Source organism: Heterodontus francisci, chromosome 30 (assembly GCF_036365525.1).
Source record: "Heterodontus francisci isolate sHetFra1 chromosome 30, sHetFra1.hap1, whole genome shotgun sequence".
In the NCBI taxonomy this organism is placed as follows: domain Eukaryota; kingdom Metazoa; phylum Chordata; class Chondrichthyes; order Heterodontiformes; family Heterodontidae; genus Heterodontus; species Heterodontus francisci.
In genome coordinates, this window is record NC_090400.1 from 39828432 (window position 1) to 39846583 (window position 18152).

At 40.3% G+C, this 18152-nt stretch overlaps 1 protein-coding gene across 1 annotated transcript in view; it reads left to right on the forward strand.

Annotated features, from left to right (window-relative positions):
- aatf (apoptosis antagonizing transcription factor) overlaps window positions 1-18152 on the forward strand; it is a 104215-nt gene that overhangs the window by 9770 nt on the left and 76293 nt on the right. Inside the window, exon 4 of the mRNA XM_068009980.1 lies at window positions 4617-4754. Coding sequence (XP_067866081.1) covers window positions 4617-4754 — 138 coding nt within the window. The remainder of the gene's footprint in view (window positions 1-4616; window positions 4755-18152) is intronic.

The window sequence follows — 18152 nt, forward strand, 5'->3', positions numbered from 1 at the left end:
ATTAGGAAATTTATGTTTGCTTATGTAAAAATACATAATTTTCCCTTTTTTATGACATCATCTTACATTTTCACTATTCTCTCCATAGTACATCCTTCACTTAGTAGCACAGTTTGGAGTTTATCTGTGATTTTTCATATTCAATCAGTGTCATTATGTGATCAGTTGATGGGAGGTTTGTTTCTGCGGGGCAGGATTGACTCTGCTAATCTTCAATTAAGAATAATATTCTTTAAGGGTGCTTCAAAGTGTTAATGGTGTCATAAGTGGGAACAATATATTCTGAGTTATCATAATTGAATCCAAGTTTCCTGGGGGTATATGTTTTTAGGAACTTTCCAGCCCGTGAAAAGAGACTTGAGTGTCTTTTTGGACACAAGTGTACCTGATGAGAGTTGTGATGATTCTTTATACTTGTCGTCTTATCTTCTCTTCCTCCCACGCCCCCACCACCAAAAAGCCCTACAATTTGTGGACAATATTGTATTTCTGATGCAGGTTTGTGTAGTATTGGAAAGTAACAGGAAATTCTGCGGCTCGAATTGGGCTTAACAGTAATTCCTATTGGGACAGGTTGGTTTTCTTTTCGTCGAGTCAGTCTTTCTAAGTAGGGATTGCTTCTAGTAGAATCAAAGAGGCATATCTCTTGCAGGCTATGAACACAAGTGTTGTAAACTTTCAAAAATGGTTCAAAGCACTAAATAGAGATTATTTCCTTTAGTTTGTTGCATTCATCACATGAGTATTAACCAAATTGCATGTTTTTCCCCTGGCTTAGATTTCGTAACTATTGAGCTAAACCCTATTTTATGTTTGTCTGGATGAATTGCTTCTAGTAACTTTTGTGATGGGCCTTTCATTACAGTGTGACTGACCTTAGCAGGTTTTAGATAGCTTTGCTTTCCAGTGACAGGCCAAGTAGAAGTATTAGAAAATCCTATCCTTTTTCTCTTCCAATTCCTCCTATGTATTGTGTTCAGAATGACTGATTCACCATTTCAGTACTTCAGAAATACTTGTGTGAGATTTGATTTAAAAACTCAGTGCTCCTGGGGTACAGTTTTCACAACTGTATTTCTCACCTTTTGAGACAGTTATTTGTGTATTGTTTCTGCTGCCATTTTAACACACTCACCATTTATAGTCATGTTTTGAAGTAGGATCATCATACTTGGTATCTATCACATTCCACCTTCTGCGTTGAACTTTGGAAAAGAAGGATAAAAAATTCACCAAAATTCTAGACCCAGGATATCTGCAGTGTGTCCATTAATGAACACATTAATGTTTTTACTTAACATCATCCTCTTTTATATTGACTTCTATAAACCCATGCTTGCTTAATAGTAAACCATCATACCTAGTAGAAAAGAGATGGTTGTGGTTGTCGGAGGTCAGTCATCTCAGTCCTAGGACGTTGTTGCAGGAGTTCCCCAGTGTAGTGTCCTAGGCAAAACCATCTTCAGCTGCTTCATCGATGATCTTCCATCATAAGGTCAGAAGTGGGGATGTTCGCTGATTGCGCAATGCTCGGCACCATTTGTGACTGCTTAGATACTGAAGCAGTTTGTGTCCAGATGCAGCAAGACCTGGACAACATCCCAGCTTGGGCTGATAAGTGGCAAGTAACATTCGCGCCACACAAGTGCCAGGCAATGACCATCTCTCCTGGATGTTCAATAGTATTACCATCGCTGAATTCCCCCACTATCAACCTCCTGGGGGCATTACCATTGACCAGAACAGAACTGGACCAGCCACATAAACACTGTGGCTACAAGGGCCGGTCGAGACTAGGAATTCTGCAGTGAGTAACTCACCTCCTGACTCCCCAATGCCTGTCCACCATCTACAAGGCACAAGTCAGGAGTGTGATGGAATACTCTCCACTTGCCTGAATGGGTGCATCTCCATCAACACTCAAGAAGTTTGACTCCATCCAAGATGAAGCAGTCCACCTGGTTGGCACCCCATACACCACCTTCAACATTCACTCCACCACCGAAGCACAGTGGCAGCAGTGTGTACCATCTACACGATGCAGTGCAGCAACTCACCAAGACTCCTTCGACAGCACCTTCCAAACCCACGACTTCTACCACCTAAAAGGACAAGGCACCAAATGCATGGGAACACCACCACCTGTAAGTTCCCCTTGAAGTCACACACCATCCTGACTTGGAACTATATTGCTGTTCCTTTACGGTCGCTGGGTCAAAATCCTGGAACTCCCTAACCGCACTGTTGGTGTACCTACACCCCAAGGACTACAGCGGTTCAAGAAGGCTGCTCACCACCACCTTCTCAAGGGCAGTTAGGGATGGGCAATAAATGCAGACCTGGCCAGTGACGCCCACAACCCATGAACGAATGTTTAAAAAACAGATTTTCTAGCCTTTAGGACACCCACCTACACCTATAATTTTCGAGACTTTATGACTGCATTCTGTCACTTGTTATAAGCAACCATTATAAAAACAGCATGTCCAATGTATACTCCTTATCACATCTAGTGTTATAGCCAAATTTCTGTGTAGCCTTCACTTCAAAAGAGTTGAGCAATTCTTCAAGTATGCAAGTACTAGAGCCAAAATATTTGTAGGCTCTTAATTAACCTTTGTACAAACTCTCACCCAGTGTTCATGTAACAGTAATTGTACTTTGTCACCTTAAATAGACACATCAACATGTTGGCAGAGACATAATACATTGTTTTATATTGTATAATTTTTCTATCCTTGTGGCATATCCCATAATTGAGTGTGAGCAATATCACTGGATGTTAGCTAATGTATTAACAGCTGTATGTCAGTGCATTATTACATTACTGATACAGAACAATCTGGTTACAGAAAAAAAGGTGGGGGTGGGTGAGTGGGGAATTGGGAGCTATTTTCTTTATCCAGGGTATTTTAACCTGAAGTGGAAACTGACAAGTACTTTACAGTTTGCAAAGTGTCCCCTGACCAAATAACAATTAAACTGTGACCTGAGTTTGTGTTTGCTTAATGACAGTTAGTCTTTGTTACTTTAAAGGAATACATCTCCACTAATATGTTGGCCCAGATTTTGCTGTTAAAAATAATGGTGAGGCTATCGACGCTCAGTTATTAAATAGTAAATTAGACAGCAACTGCACATGAGCAGTTAAACAAGTAAATCAGGAAGTTTGAAGTAAAAACAGAAAGTGCTGGAAAAACTCAGCAGGTCTGGCAGCATCTGTGGAGAGAGAAGCAGAGTTAACGTTTCAGGTCAGTGACCCTTCTTCAGAACAGATGCTGCCAGACCTGCTGAGTTTTTCCAGCACCACCTGTTTTTATTTCAGATTTCTAGCATCCGCGGTATTTTGCTTTTAAATCAGGAAGTTGCTGTCTAAGTTTCCCTGCTCTTCCAGAAGCTTAGCTATATTGGTATCTCGCCATAAGATGACTCATTAAACATGGGGTTTTCGATTCTAGTGAGTGGATTTTTAATGGCATGATGGGTCTTAACTACTGCCAAAAATCTATCTGGCCCGTAAAATGAACTTTTACAAGTATGGAATCTTATTTCTTCAGATTTTAATTAATGTTGGCAATTTAAATTATGTGTTAAACTTTTCTTTCTGTCGCTTTGACCTCTTTCTCTTTCCCAGGGGAAAGTCAGATGGGAGAGTCACATTAGGTGGGCTCTGGCCTTTATTGGCTACAGGGGCTTTGGCAGTGGCTGGGGTGCCAGGTTTGAGGCCTGCCTGGCCTGTTAGCTGCAGAGTGTTCAGCCAGCAAGAAAAAGAGACATTTTTATTTGTTTTAAATAATGTTAACAATGGGAGTGTTTTGCGATGTCTGAATTTAGCTTCTCTCTGTGATCCCCAAATTAATACCTCACGCATTTCAGTCCTCTGCACGCCCCAAATGCCTCTGTGTGCGCCAGGCTCTGCCCACCAAATCAATCCACTGACCAATCAGAAAACTGCTGACAGACGAAAACTGCATGTTTATTAATAATATTATAGATGAGCCTGGACAGCGTGTTTTGGCAGGCCATTCAGATATGGGGATATTTTAGTCCAACCTGACTGTGCTCTCAGTGGGCGTCCACACACGCACACTTTCTAGCAGAGATCAGTGGAACCAACTCTGGAGTTGCATTCCCACCCCCACCTCCCCATATGGTAGCCCACGTTGGTGGGCTTACTGTTGATTATTCATCTAACTTTACTTGGGCCAGCGCATTAAACTGATTTCTTCCTAGCTATAGAAGTGAGTCCCTTGCTTAAGTTACGATTAGTTATGCTGATACCCTCCAATTTAGGCTGAGGGACAGAGAATAGTCTGAGATAATAGTGTCTAAAGTAACAACAGATTTATCGACCATGTTAATAAAGGTACCTCTAACCTTGCTGGGCTGTGTAAAACACAAAATAAATTGGGTCGCAGTAATTTGCAGGTATATTGCAGTTTGCAGTTGAAGACAACAATTTGCCAAACTACCTGTTGTCTCACCCTTCAATCTATTTTCCCTCAATTATAAGTAATTATATTTGTGTGTATATATCCATTTACTGCTTCAATCTTGACGGGACAAGCAAGCTGAAGTAGAAGGAACTAAAATAATCTGCTTCCTCTGATTTAAAGTATTGTGGGATCGAATACTCGAAGGAAGAATCCGACTACAGAAAGCTCTTGTCAATGCCAATCAGCTTCCACAGCCAGACTCTTTACCTACTTTCAAAAAGGAAGGTGGACCAGAATTTGCAACTGCTTTGAAGGACAGTAAGTTTTGTTTAGTTGTATGTTTTAATGTTAATAATCGCTTTCATGTTAGATGACTCCCAGACAGATTTTCATTACATGTTGATATTGATACTATTTCTGACTGTGGGGATTTGCTGATTGCTAAAATGGCCAGAGAAATTGTTAGGGTCTCCTACAGACATCACAATCAAAAACCACAACCAGGTTGGAATTCTTTCAAATGTATTGATTGCGCTGTATTTTCCTTTCTTCAGCTGCTGCTTGCTGTTGATTCTTTGAGCAATGTGGTCTTTGAAGTGTTGCAGCACTCCATCTTTTATACAGTGCCAGCTTTTCCACTCATCCATTCTGATGTTACACTTTAGGTTTTGGTTTAAGACATATTTTATAATATTGCACTTGTTATTTTGTATTGTCTTCACTGTGCCTCACATCTTCCCCAGCTGAGAAGAAAAGCTGGAGCTCTAATACCACCTAATAGATGGTCACTGAAAGGTTCATGAGACAAGCAAGCTGAAAGAAAAAGGTTTGAGCTCTTAGTAAGGGACTCCGAGAGTAGAACTGTAAGAAAATCCAAATTTAAATAATTGCAGGTAATATAGTGGTTTTGATTAATTGGTCAGAAGTAAATAATTGATTTTGCAAATAGAATCCAATCATGGTCCAGTTGGCTTGCATCCCAGGTTGCTAAAAGAAATGGGAGTGAAGATAGCGGAAGGGCTTACCATAATAAAAAAAAAATCTTCCAATCTTTCCTAGATATGAGGGAGGTGCCAGAGGATTGGAGAAATGCAAATGTGACATCCTTAATCAAGAAAGGGTGTAAGGACATTCCTAGTAACTACAGGCCAGTCAGTTTTACATCAGTGGTGGATAAGGTTTTAGAAACAATAATTAGGGAAAAGAATCAACAGGCAGTTGGAAAGGTTTGAGATAATTAAAGTCAACCAGCTAGGACTTGTAAAAGACAGATCGTGCTTGACCAATCTAGTAAATATTTTGATGAAGGGAAAGCAATGGATGTTGTCTATCTGGATTTTAAGAAAGCATTTGACAAGATACCACGTAAAAGGCCGGTTAGCAAAATTGAGGCTCCTGGAATAGGAAGGTCAGTGTCAGCTTGGATAAAAAATTTGACTTAAGGCCAGAAAACAGTGAGTTGTGGAGGATGGTAGACAATGGTGTCCCCCAAGGTTCAGTGCGAAGACTACTACTTTTTTATTCTTTTTTCTTTTGGGCCTCCTTATCTCGAGAGACAATGGATACGCGCCTGGAGGTGGTCAGTGGTTTGTGAAGCAGCGCCTGGAGTGGCTATAAATGACTTGGATATTGGAGTTTTAGAATTTCTAAATTTACCGATGATAACAAACTTGGAGATATGGCAAACAGTGAGGATGATACCAATCCACTGCAACAGGATATAGATAGGCTAGCAGAATAGGCAGACAAGTGGCAGATGAACCTAATACAGAGATGTGTGAAGTGATCCATTTTGGCAGAAGGGATAGGGAGAGGCAATATAGACTAAATGGCACAGTTCTAAAGAGTGTGCAGGGTCAGAGGGACTTGGGGGTTCACGTGCATAGCTCTTTGAAGGTGGTGGGACATATTGAGAGAGTAGTTAGCAAAGCATGTGGGATCTTGGGCTTCATAAACAGAGGCTTTGAGTACAAAAGCAGGGAAGTTGTGCTGAATGTTTATAAAGCTCTGGTTAGGCTCCAACAGGAATGTTGTGTCCAGTTCTGGTCACCACACTTTAGGAAGGATGTGATGGTCCTTGAGAGGGTGCAGAGGAGATTTACCAGATTGATTCCATTTTGGAGGTTGGAGAAGCTGGGGTTCTCCCTGGAGCAAAGGAGATTGAGGGGAGATTTGGTAGTGGTGTACAAGATTATGACATTTAGATAAGGTAGACAAAGAAAAGCTGTTTCCATTAGCTGACGGTAAAAGGACTAGGGGATGCAGATTTAGGGTTTTGAGCAAGGGATGCAGGGGGAATGTGAGGAAGTACTTTTTTACGTAGCAAGTAGTAATGACCCGGAACTTGCTGCCTACAAGGGTGGTGGAAGCAGAGACGAATGATTTCAAAAGGAAATTGGATGGGCGCTTGAGGGAAATAAGCTTGTAGGGCTATGGGGATAGACAGGGAATGGAGGTGATTGGATTCCTCTGCAGAGAGCCAGCATGGACGTGATGAGCCGAATGGCCGCCATCTGTGCTGTAATAACTCTGACTCTAAAGCATTAGGCAGACTGTAGTCAGTGAATTAGCCAAAAACATGCTAGTCTTTGAAAGGTTCTGAATACTCTTGTAAACCACACTTACTATGTATTGCTTGCACAGTAAACACACTGTATCTTTGGTTGATTGTTTTATTTCAAGTGTGCCAATTCCACAACCCACCCCCCACTCCCAAACACCAGCCACAGCCAAATGATGAAGCAGAGCAGTGCTTCTGAGTTTCAGCTTTACCATGTATTGGGGATAAATATAAAAGTAGGAATTTTTGTAACTTGGCATTTTGAGTGATGTACATATTGTGTTGAATGAAGGTGATTCTAAGGGTCAAACTGCATAATAATTATTTGACCTTATTTGCAAAATGCATGATGTTAACTTATTTAATGAGTTACATTACAAGCTGTGGAAAGTGCCATGTTTCATTACCAGCCAGGAATGCAATATCATTACAGAGGTATGGCAGAATAAACAGTTGGTGCTTTGACTCGTCAAATTAGTCAACTGTGTCCAATAATAAAAACAGCATGCACTGCAACTGAAAGTGTATTGTGAGGTAAACTGTTGCTATATAATTGACAGCTTAGCGACTAAATTGCCAAATGGTGATATGAAAAGCCATTTCTGTAACAAAATCATTTGACATGCTATAAACGGGCCTATTTTACACCTGGGGCCACCTTTAATGCCTTTCTATACGTATTTATAACTCATTTTTCAAATTGTGTTTTGCTATTTAAACTGGTTTCGTATTTGTATGCAATACATGTATATTCAGAATAGGTCTACATCAATCCAAAAATGTTTCGATCAGGTGATAAAGGTGTACAAATTATATAGGCATGAGAGTGAATTGCATAGTATCGTGGTATCCGTGACGAGCTTTTCACAATTTATCTTGAATTTGTAGATATTCTGTAGGCGTATTCAGTTGTACAGGAAAAGCCAGAGGTGTGTCTCAATACTGTTAATTCATCCAGAATATGGTGATCATGAAGAATTCCAGTTCCACAAATGAGAGTGGAAAACATTATATACTTTGGAATTTAAAGGAATTGCACTGTGACTTGAACGTTTGTAGTGTCTGAAACTATCAATTATCTTGCAATTCTGGCTGTAATTATACTGATCTCAGTGTCTGTGAATTGCAGTGTTGTTTTATTTTTATTTGTTCGTGGGCTGTGGGCGTTACTGGCAAGGCCAGGATTTATTGTCCATCCCTAATTGCCCTTGAGAAGGCACTAGCGAGCACCCGCCTTGAACCGCTGCAGTCGTGTGCTGTTAAGTAGGAAATTCCAGGATTTTGATCCAGTGATAATGAAGGAACGGCGATATAATTCCAAGCCAGAATGATGTGTGCTTTGGAGGGAAATTTGCAGGTGATGTTCCCACGCGCCTGCTGCCCTTATTCTTCTTGCTGTTCGAGGCCACGGGTTTGGAAGGTGCTGTTGAAGAAGCTTTGGTGATTTGCTGCAATGCATCTTGTAGATAGTATTCACTGTAGTCATGGTGTGCTGGTGGTGGAGAGTGCTGTCATACAGGCCCCCAGCTGCCAAGAATGAGGCACATTAATTTCGCCACATGGACATTAAACTTCAAATTGTTGCTGAAAAGAAAAGGGCCTGTTACAAGGAATTGCCAAGCTCCTAGCCGGAAAGACATTTTTGCAACCTAGCAGACAGTGTTGGAACAAAGGAACCAGTCCCTGCTCCCAATACACACAACAGGCGTGTTCAGACCAGTTTAGTCACATGACTAACTGGCTGTTGCAGAGTTTTGAACTGAGTTTTAAATTGGAGAAACAGTGTTTGAAGACAGAAAGCTCCTGGATTGAGAACACCGCTCTCCTGAGTGCTCCCATCTCTTTCTCGCGGAACTGAAGCCCACTGAAGACGCATGAACCCCAAGAGAGAAAAGTCTCCTACAGTGCACAAGGTTTAAGAAGAATACTGGGCCCCAACGAAAAGCAAGATTAACCTACAAAAGGACTCTCCAGTGAGCTCGGAGAACCATAACAAACTCTTCAGATATTGCCTCAAACTCTTCCACTTTAACTTTCTTCCGCTCTTTTCTGTCCCTATCTGCATGTGTGTATCGAGCATGCATGCTAGCATGGGCACAGCGTGTTTAGTTTTAGTTTAAGTTTTAATAAATTTCACCTTCCTTAAACCAGAAAAGCCTGTTTGTGCTCATTTCTTTGCCTTCTAATTGGAAAACGGTGAGCAAGGATTCACCAAGGGGGTGCTCAAAACAGTGTGTTTAAAAATAAAACCCTGTTACATTAAGACCAGGTGAAGGCTGAGAGGGATCCCTAGACACCTTTCTCACCTCATAACGGCATGAATACTTAAGGTGGTGGATGGCGTGTACTGAGGTCTGCTCATGTGCTTGGATGGATGTGTAGACCTATGCACCCCAGATGACTGATTTTAAATGTAAAAGAAGACACACTGGCTTTCTCCTAGTAATGAAAGTTATGTTTTTATATGGACCTCCTGGATACGTTTAAAATGTAACTTAAACCTGGACTGAAGTTATACTGCACCTGGTGCAAACTCGAATGCTCACAGTTTCCTGGACGGAATCGCACATTAATTGGCTTTATTCTCCTCGTTGGAACCATTTCCAAGCTACACTACAATTTTTGTATCTGTGTGTCAATGCTCGTCAGCATTGACTTAGAAATGGTAATGTAGATGCAGTCTCTAACATTCAACACTGTATGATTGGGACTTGGACAAAAATAGTGTTTTTCTGGCCTTTTCTGATACTGGTAAAATAAAACATCTTTATTCTTTACCCAACCTCCCACACTCATTTTGATCTGTTTCTCTCTGATGCAAAGTTTTTTTTTGCGGTCGCATTCTTGCTCAGTCCCCAAAAATATGGCTATTCCTCCCATCTACATTTCACCCCTCTGCTGCTCAAGTGCTGGCTCTTCTGGAGTCTGGGTCCATGGATGGTGGTCATGCTCTGGTACCTCACTCAAGTGCCATCTTTGTATTAGCCTAAATAATGAACATGGTTAGGTAGATTTTCCAGCAGGAGGCATTCTGGTGGAACCTGATCCTGTCTTAACCTAATGTCTAAGCATGCACAGTTTTCCTGGAGGGGGCACAGATTGGTTGTCTGAAGCATGGAATCCTGGCTGATTTTTTTTTTTCTCTCTATCTCTGTCCAGTGGTGCTGAGGTGCTTTGAGACTCCACTACGAGCCTGGCTGAGATCTGCTCAGACTGGGAATTGAACCTGGCAGCTTCAGAACTGTACAGCTGTTACATATATTGCCTTTCCCACTGAGCCATCAGGGTTCATGTCATATTTTCGTAATCTTTTATTTGAAAAAAATAATAATTTCAATTCTAAACAAAATGCTGTCCGTTTCAAATTTCTGGTTAAATTAAATGACCTGTGAGTTCAAATGCATTATCTTCACAAAATAATCCCTGTACACAGAATGTTTTTGCATTCCTAACTTAACTCTACATTTTTGATTATATACAATATTTGATTTGCTAGGACTGTTAACTGAAAGATCAAGATTATTTCATGAAACTTTGAATGTTTACACCCTCACTTGCAGTTTCTTCCAACTGGTCTCCTACACCATTTGTGTATCTTCTCCTCTCTTGAAATGTTACAAGCTTTCAGGTTGGGAGGAGGAACATAAAGCACTTCAGAGTGATGCAAATCTTTGGGCCAAGGTTGTGTTATGATAGTGCCAAGTATCCTGGCTCAAGACGTCAAATCTGCAACGAGCCACCACAGCACTAGTTATTATGATCGGGTAGTTTAACAGCAGAATTTATTTTATGTTTATTTTATCCATGCATATAATTAAATTCAAGTGAAGGCTATGGTTATGGGCAGAACAGGAAATGGATTTGGTCTGTCAAATGGGCTGAATTTGATAAACTATTGTGTCTGAATCTGCTGGTGTAGATCCAACCTTAGTCCTGGTTCTAGCTCATTCTTTAATCAATACAAAAAGTTCAAAAATTAACCTTTTTGTATGGCAGTCGCTTTTTGAGGAATTTTGAGTCTTTCTGCAGTCGATATACACCATACAAGAGAGCACAGTAACATTATAAATCACATCACAGAAAACTCTGTGAAATCTGTTGCCACGAATGTAGCACACTTTTCCTTCCCCCCCCCCCCCCCCCCACAAGTTGTGTAGTAATTTCCTGCAGTTTAAATTTAATATACTCTCAACTTTGAAATCTGCTTAGTTTGTTTGCAGTCGCAAACTATGGAAGCACTTCCTTGACTATGTTGCCACCAGAGTGAAGCAGAATTCTTGTGCTATTTACTGTAACTGTTGCTTTGGCCACTGGTTCCCATTTATCTCCTAGCCCATGGCAATTGAAGGTAAAATTGTTGGACGTTGTTTTATCTGTGGCCAGGAAGGCCTGTTATTCACTGGGTCCTAATGCCTGGGCTAACTCTGCCCACTGAAAGTGCTTCTTCAGCAACGGCATGATTTTGGAACACTTCTGATGTTATGTAACATCATGATATTATCATGTATACACTACTGCCATGATATAACTCTGTATTTATCTCCATGCTTTGTGTGTGATGACATCTGTTAACATCACTGCAATTTTATATTGTGCATGCACAATAGCCAATTTGTCCTAGCTACTGTACACAATGCTCTTCAGCCAGGGTCCCAAAATGTACCTTGCATTATAAATAGTCCTTCAGCAAGATAGCATCTTTTTTTTTTACTAGTTGGTTTGGAAATGTGTTCCTTAAAGGACGGTATCTTACCTTTGGAGCATTGCTAACCTGAATTCTGACAGTGAAACCATTAGTGTCCTCAATATTCTTTTTCACTAATTATTAACTCATGCAAAGTGTGTAAATAAAATATATGTAGCAAAAGAGCTTGCTAACTATTTAATCATTTAACTATTACCGTTGCTAAATTTGAACTCTCTTAGTAGCGTTTAAACATAACTACTTCCTGATTGAATGTTAATTGTGTCTTGATTTGTCCTTGATTTAAATGGTCACTTCATTCATTATTTGTTTGGGAATGACTCAGTCTGTTGCAGAGAATAATATGATACAACTTTTTGTAAAGCTCACATTCTTAAACCAGATCATAGCCCTGTGCAGCCCTATAATAGAAGAGTGCACTATGGCCTGAAGTCTTTGATTCATACTGGATTTACTTGTTAACCACTGGAAGGAATTGGCTCCCCTATAATGAAAAGTTTTTAGAAAGAAAGATCACATATTTAGCACCTTTCATCACCTTTTAGGATGTCCCAAGTGTAGTCACTGTTGTAATACAGGGAGCCAATTTACACACCTGTACCCACAGACAGCAATAAGAGAAATGACCAGACAATCTGTTTTAGTGGTGTTGGATGAGGGATAAATGTTGGTCACGGCATCAATAGAGCTCCCCTGCTCTTCTTTGAACAGTGCCACGGGATCTTTTACGCCCATTTGAGAGGTTAGACAGGGTCTCGGTTTAATGTCTTGCTCGAAAGACAGCTCTTCGGATAGTACAGCATTCCCAGAGTACTACACTGGAATGTCGGCCTAGATTATGTGATCGAGACTCTAGGTTGGTTGGCATCCTTCCATCTACAAAAGATGATGGACATGCAACAAACATTCCATTTCAGTGGGGTGTCTTCTCTTGGTGCACCCTTGCTGATGGCTGAGAGGCCAATTCTTGAGAGGCAGATCCTGCCACAAGTGTCTCACATGAGCTGCCAAGTGACACTGTGATTTGTTTTTTGGCGTTGGACCCCCGTTGCCAAGTTGCTGTAGCAACTGGGCATCGCGGTAGTGCACATCAGTCCAGAGGAAGTGTCGACATTTCCCTCTTTCGCCAGCTAGTGACTGCCAGGTGCAATAGTCATCATTTAAGACCTTCATATCACGTTTCCAAGCATCCTTGAAGCGGAGCTTTGGGTGCCCCACTGGTCGTCTGATCCTGGCTAACTCACCATACAGAAGGTCCTTGGGTATGCAATCATCGTCCATCCTGCAGACGTGTCCGATCCACCGAAGCCGCCTCTGTTTGATTAGTGCCAACACACTTGGGTGCTCTGCCTTTGAGAGGAATAAGTGATTTTTGTCCTGCCAGGATCTACCCATAAAGCGCCGCAGACAGCAGAGATGGAAATTATTGAGCTTCTTGGTAGCTGTAATTTGCCCATTTTTCATAGCTATACATGCCTATAAACCATCAGCTTGCTCCTAAGGGGCAGCTTGGTGTTATTCATTGCGTGCCAAAGATGGTAGCTGCTTTCCCTATGCATGTATTGAAACTCTAGAGTAGTGCTTGAATCCACAATCTTTTGATTCAGAGGCAAGAGTGCTACCATTGAGCCACGATTGACACCCAAGTTCAGTTTTTCATTCACACTAATATAGCTTTTTAGTTTCCTTGAACATAGTTCAATATTTGTCCAACGGAAGTGCAACAAGTGAAGACAGAGTTGAACCTGTTGTTTACACTGCACAATGACACTTTCATTTACACCAGATGCAGGGTAAAGTCAACCAACTGGGAGAAAGAAAACTACTTTCTGAGAATGTGCCTTTGATGAAATTGATTTTTTGCTAAAGAGTTGTTCAGTTTGATTGCTCAAATAGACCAAAATGTAGGGTTTTTTTTAAACAAAGGTTAATATTAAATTTGACAACTTTGGTTTTTCATTTTTCAGCAAATTAGTCGTGACAATTGGATGAGCAATTTTTTCTTTTGTTTCAGCTCTAAAATTAGTCTGCAGAAAGCAACAAAAGTTATTTCTTTAATTCACCTGTTGTTTTACAGTTCGCAGTTTTTCAATGAAACTTGCCAAGAGCTGATGCTGACATGTAGAGTGCAAATTAAATAAACTTGATGGCACCTATGGTACAGAAATCTTGTATTTAAACTAGCTACTCCCACTCAATGCACTGGGATTTGGTATCTATTGGAAAATCAAATGAATTCAACAATTCCATAACCATACACCTGAATGATACATTACTTCTGAGATCATAAAAAGAGATGCTCTACTAGTGATTACAACCCACGACTTTTATGACAAAAATACTTTTGTACCATGTTTGTACATATTTTTTCATTAGACACGTGTAAACTCCATGTAATTGCCCATTTTCTATATATTAACATTTTTTTGTTCTGTTGATTTATGATGTACATTGCTTTTTTTCTACATATAATGTGCATTCACGTGTGGCTGATTTTATTTGGTGATAGTGTGGAGGGAGCCATAGGGTAAAATGATATGCTATAGAATTTGCAAACAGCACTATTCCTACACACTTCTATTTCATTAAGGTGACAATGAGAAAATACCTTGATATAAACCATCTAGCTTGACCTGTCATTTTGGTCCATGTACAGGATCCACTCAGTCCTGTTCTACCACTTGTTTTTGCTCCAAATGTGTACAGTCTGCTCCTGATAATGCAAAGTTGACTTTTACACAAAAAAATTGAATTATCCAGTAATTTAGAATAAATAATGCAATTATCATTGTAAAGTATGAATATAATGTGTAAAATTGAATTATCAGATAGTTTGAAGTAAAATAGCTTTGAATTAAGTGTGCTGTATCCAACTATTCCATGTTAAATCTAGAGTCAGGACTTTCTTTGCTTCAAGTCCAGATTCACAAATCTGTGAAGATTTACTAAGCTGCTTATTTTCTAATTTTATTGTTTTCTGATAGAATCTCACATTTCATATAAACTTGATACTGGCCCAAAAAACTCCAGTAAAATTGTGATCAAACAATTATAACATTAATATAAGGAACAAAAAAGAAGTCATTCAGGTCCTGTTATTCTGACTCAATCTGTCCATTTAAATTATTTTCTTTAAAAAAAAATGCTATCACAAAGTCATAACCCTCTACTCTTCACTCACTCAGGAACTTAACCAGTACCTGTTTGAACTATGTAACAACTTCAAGAAATGTTATGCTTTGGTCCTAATTGCACTTGGATGAGGATTTCTGTAATTGATTAGGAAAAGTGCAATTTTTGCCCCAGCCTGTGCTGTAGCAGAATCAAAATTAAAAAAACACTTTGGTATATGTAATGCTATGCAAAAGGGGACTGCCAACTGCTGGACTGACCACATTCAGTATGCTGAGCAATGAAAATCTAAATAGGTTGGGGAACATTGTATGCTTAGATCAGGAGTTCTGTATATTGGGCAAATGGATGTTGAATTGGTACATTGGAATTCTATGAAATTTTGCTTAAATCAGGTATGCATTTATCCGGAATCAACTGTAATAGGTTAATGCTCCTTCAGCAAACTTTATAAATACAATTATAGTATTGATGATGCTGCAGAAAGGATTTTAAAACTGGATGTCCCAGCTGGTTTGAGCAGTACTAAGAGGATTACTTGAAATATGCAAATTAGACATTTTTCTTGGGTTCCCATAATGGCCCAGTGGTAAAAGCAGTGCCAGTATAACAAGCTCCTAATGATTCTTCAGAAAGTGCAGATGTGGATGTCTAATAACAACAGTGTCTGGCTTGGCTGGGATTCAGTCCTTTCCCCATTGCTGATTAGTCTGCCTGTACTCTGTTTTTGGACTCGCGCATGAATATCTATTTGATCAAAGTGCTGGAAAGAGAGAAAGACTTACATTTCTATAGTTCTTTTCACAACCTCAGGACGATCCAAAGCGCTTTATAGCTAATTAAGTACTTTTGAAGTGCAGTCGTGATTGTAATGTAGGAAACGTGGCATCCAGTTTATGCATGTGCATGTGAAGTCATACCCCTGTAGGAGTTAGGACCTTAAGGAGGCAAAAAGTTAGGCAGGGAATTTTCTTCACAGCAAGCAATATTTTGATTTTACCTGATACTGTAGTTGCTGAACAGACAGAGATGAATAAAACGGGCATTTTGATATTTCCCAGTGCATTGAAATGAAAACATATCCCAATGACTAATTAGGAAAAAAAACCCTCAAAGTTACAGTAATAAAAACAAAGTGCTGGAAATACTCAGGTCTGGCAGCATCTGAGGAGAGAGAAACAGAGATTGATGTTTCGAGTCAGATATGACTCTTCAGAACCCTGAAAAAGTCATATCCAACTTGAAACGTCAACACTCTTTCTCTTACCACAGATGCTGCCAGACCTGAGTATTTCCAGCACTTTGTCTTTATTTCAGATTTCCACCATCCTCAGTATTTTGCCTTTACCTCAAAGTTACAGTATTGATTATAGTCTAAATTATTTTTCCAGTGTATGATTCAGCTGCTAGATACGTTTGCATCTTAAGCATGCTGCACAATTTGTACTTAAAGATTCTGTGTGTATCTATGTAGTTAACCTTTATTAGTACATCATTTTCACGAAGTCATGTGCTTTTTGATATCTGAATATTTGTTTCTGTTTACGCTTTGTTTATTTATTTAGAGATACAGCACTGAAACAAGCCCTTCGGCCCACCGAGTCTGTGCTGACCATGGACCACCCATTTATACTAATCCTACATTAATCCCATTACCCTCTCACATCCCCACCTTCCCTCAATTCCCCTACCACCTACCTATACTAGGGGCAATTTATAATGGCCAATTTACCTATCAACCTGCAAGTCTTTGGCTGTGGGAAAACCCACGCGGTCACAGGGAGAACTGGCAAACTCCGCACAGGCAGTACCCAGAATCGAACTCTGGTCGCTGGAGCTGTGAGGCTGCGGTGCTAACCACTGCGCCACTGTGCCGCCCTTAACTTGTCTGTTTCTTACCTGCTGCCTTCACTGCTATAGAGGGAGTTTGGTTAACTTGTCACCTAATGATATCTCTATTGTAACAATGCAAGTTTTTGTTTTTATTTTAACAGCATGTTAGATTGTAATTAAGATACTCAATTCTTCATCTGTTCACCATGTGATTTTACCATGTATTTCTAGCCAGCATCCCAGAGAGAGAGGAAATACCGTCTTGAATCTTATTTTTATTATGTATGAGAAATAAGTTTGTCGTGGGCATGTGCATTAAGCTTGTTGTATGTTGTATTTAAATTACATTTTGATGTGTCTTGTTTAAGTTTTCTTTTTAAATACTGTTTTCGATTCCTTTTGGTGATATTCCAGATTGTGAAAATCAAATTGTATGTTACACACACACTTGAAATGCGCCGGTTGCTATCATACATCCCTCATTCTTTGTGACTGTGTATGTGGTTTAAAAAAATCTCTTTTCCCCAGCCCCATTCCAGAGCAGTATATAATATTTATATAATTAGAAGTATTTGCATGAATTGAGATTTGAATTAATATTCTGAATTGTAGCTGTGTAGCATGGAGCGAGTACTGCGCCAGTAATAGTCTGTTACATAGATCTTTTTTTCTTGAGAGAGGCCTTCATTAATCACTTGCTTCCACCTATATGCATGAATTATTGTTCTCTCACATTTGTGAATCTTCTGTATTGCATCAGAACTGATGCTGTGTACGTTTTTGGCACATGGAGGAAAACATTTTTACAAATGAAATTAACTGAGGGAACGGAGTGGTACAATGGACCTAACAAGTTGCTCTTCCAACTCTGGGAATTGGGCTGGAATCCAGCACAGATCAGTGGAATAAAAGGTCTCTGTCTGCTGACTAAATATCTTAACGGAATAGTCGATAGGTTTTCAAGCTGCCGTCCTTTTTTATATTCGTTCGTGGGATGTGGGCGTTGCTGGCTAGGCCAGCATTTGTTGCCCATCCCTAATTGCCCTTGAGAATGTGGTGGTGAGCTGCCGCCTTCAACCACCGCAGTCCATGTTGGGTAGGTACATACAGGGTGTTGTTAGGAGGGGAGTTCCAGGACTTTGAACCAGCAACAGTGAAGGAGCGGTGATTTAGTTCCAAGTCAGGATGGTGTAAGCTTGGAGGGGAACTCGCAGGTGCTGGTGTTCCCATGCATCTGCTGCTCTTGTCCTTTTGGGTGGTAGAGGTCACGGGTTTGGAAGGTGCTGTCGAAGGAGCCTTGGTGAGTTGCTGCAGTGCATCTTATAGATGGTACACACTGCTGTCACTGCTTCGGTGGTGGAGGGAGTGAATGTTTGTGGATAGGGTGCCAATCAAGAGGGCTGTTTTGTCCTGGATGGTGTCAAGCTTCTTGAGAGTGTTGTTGGAGCTGCACCCATCCAGGCAAGTGGGGAGTACTTCATCACAC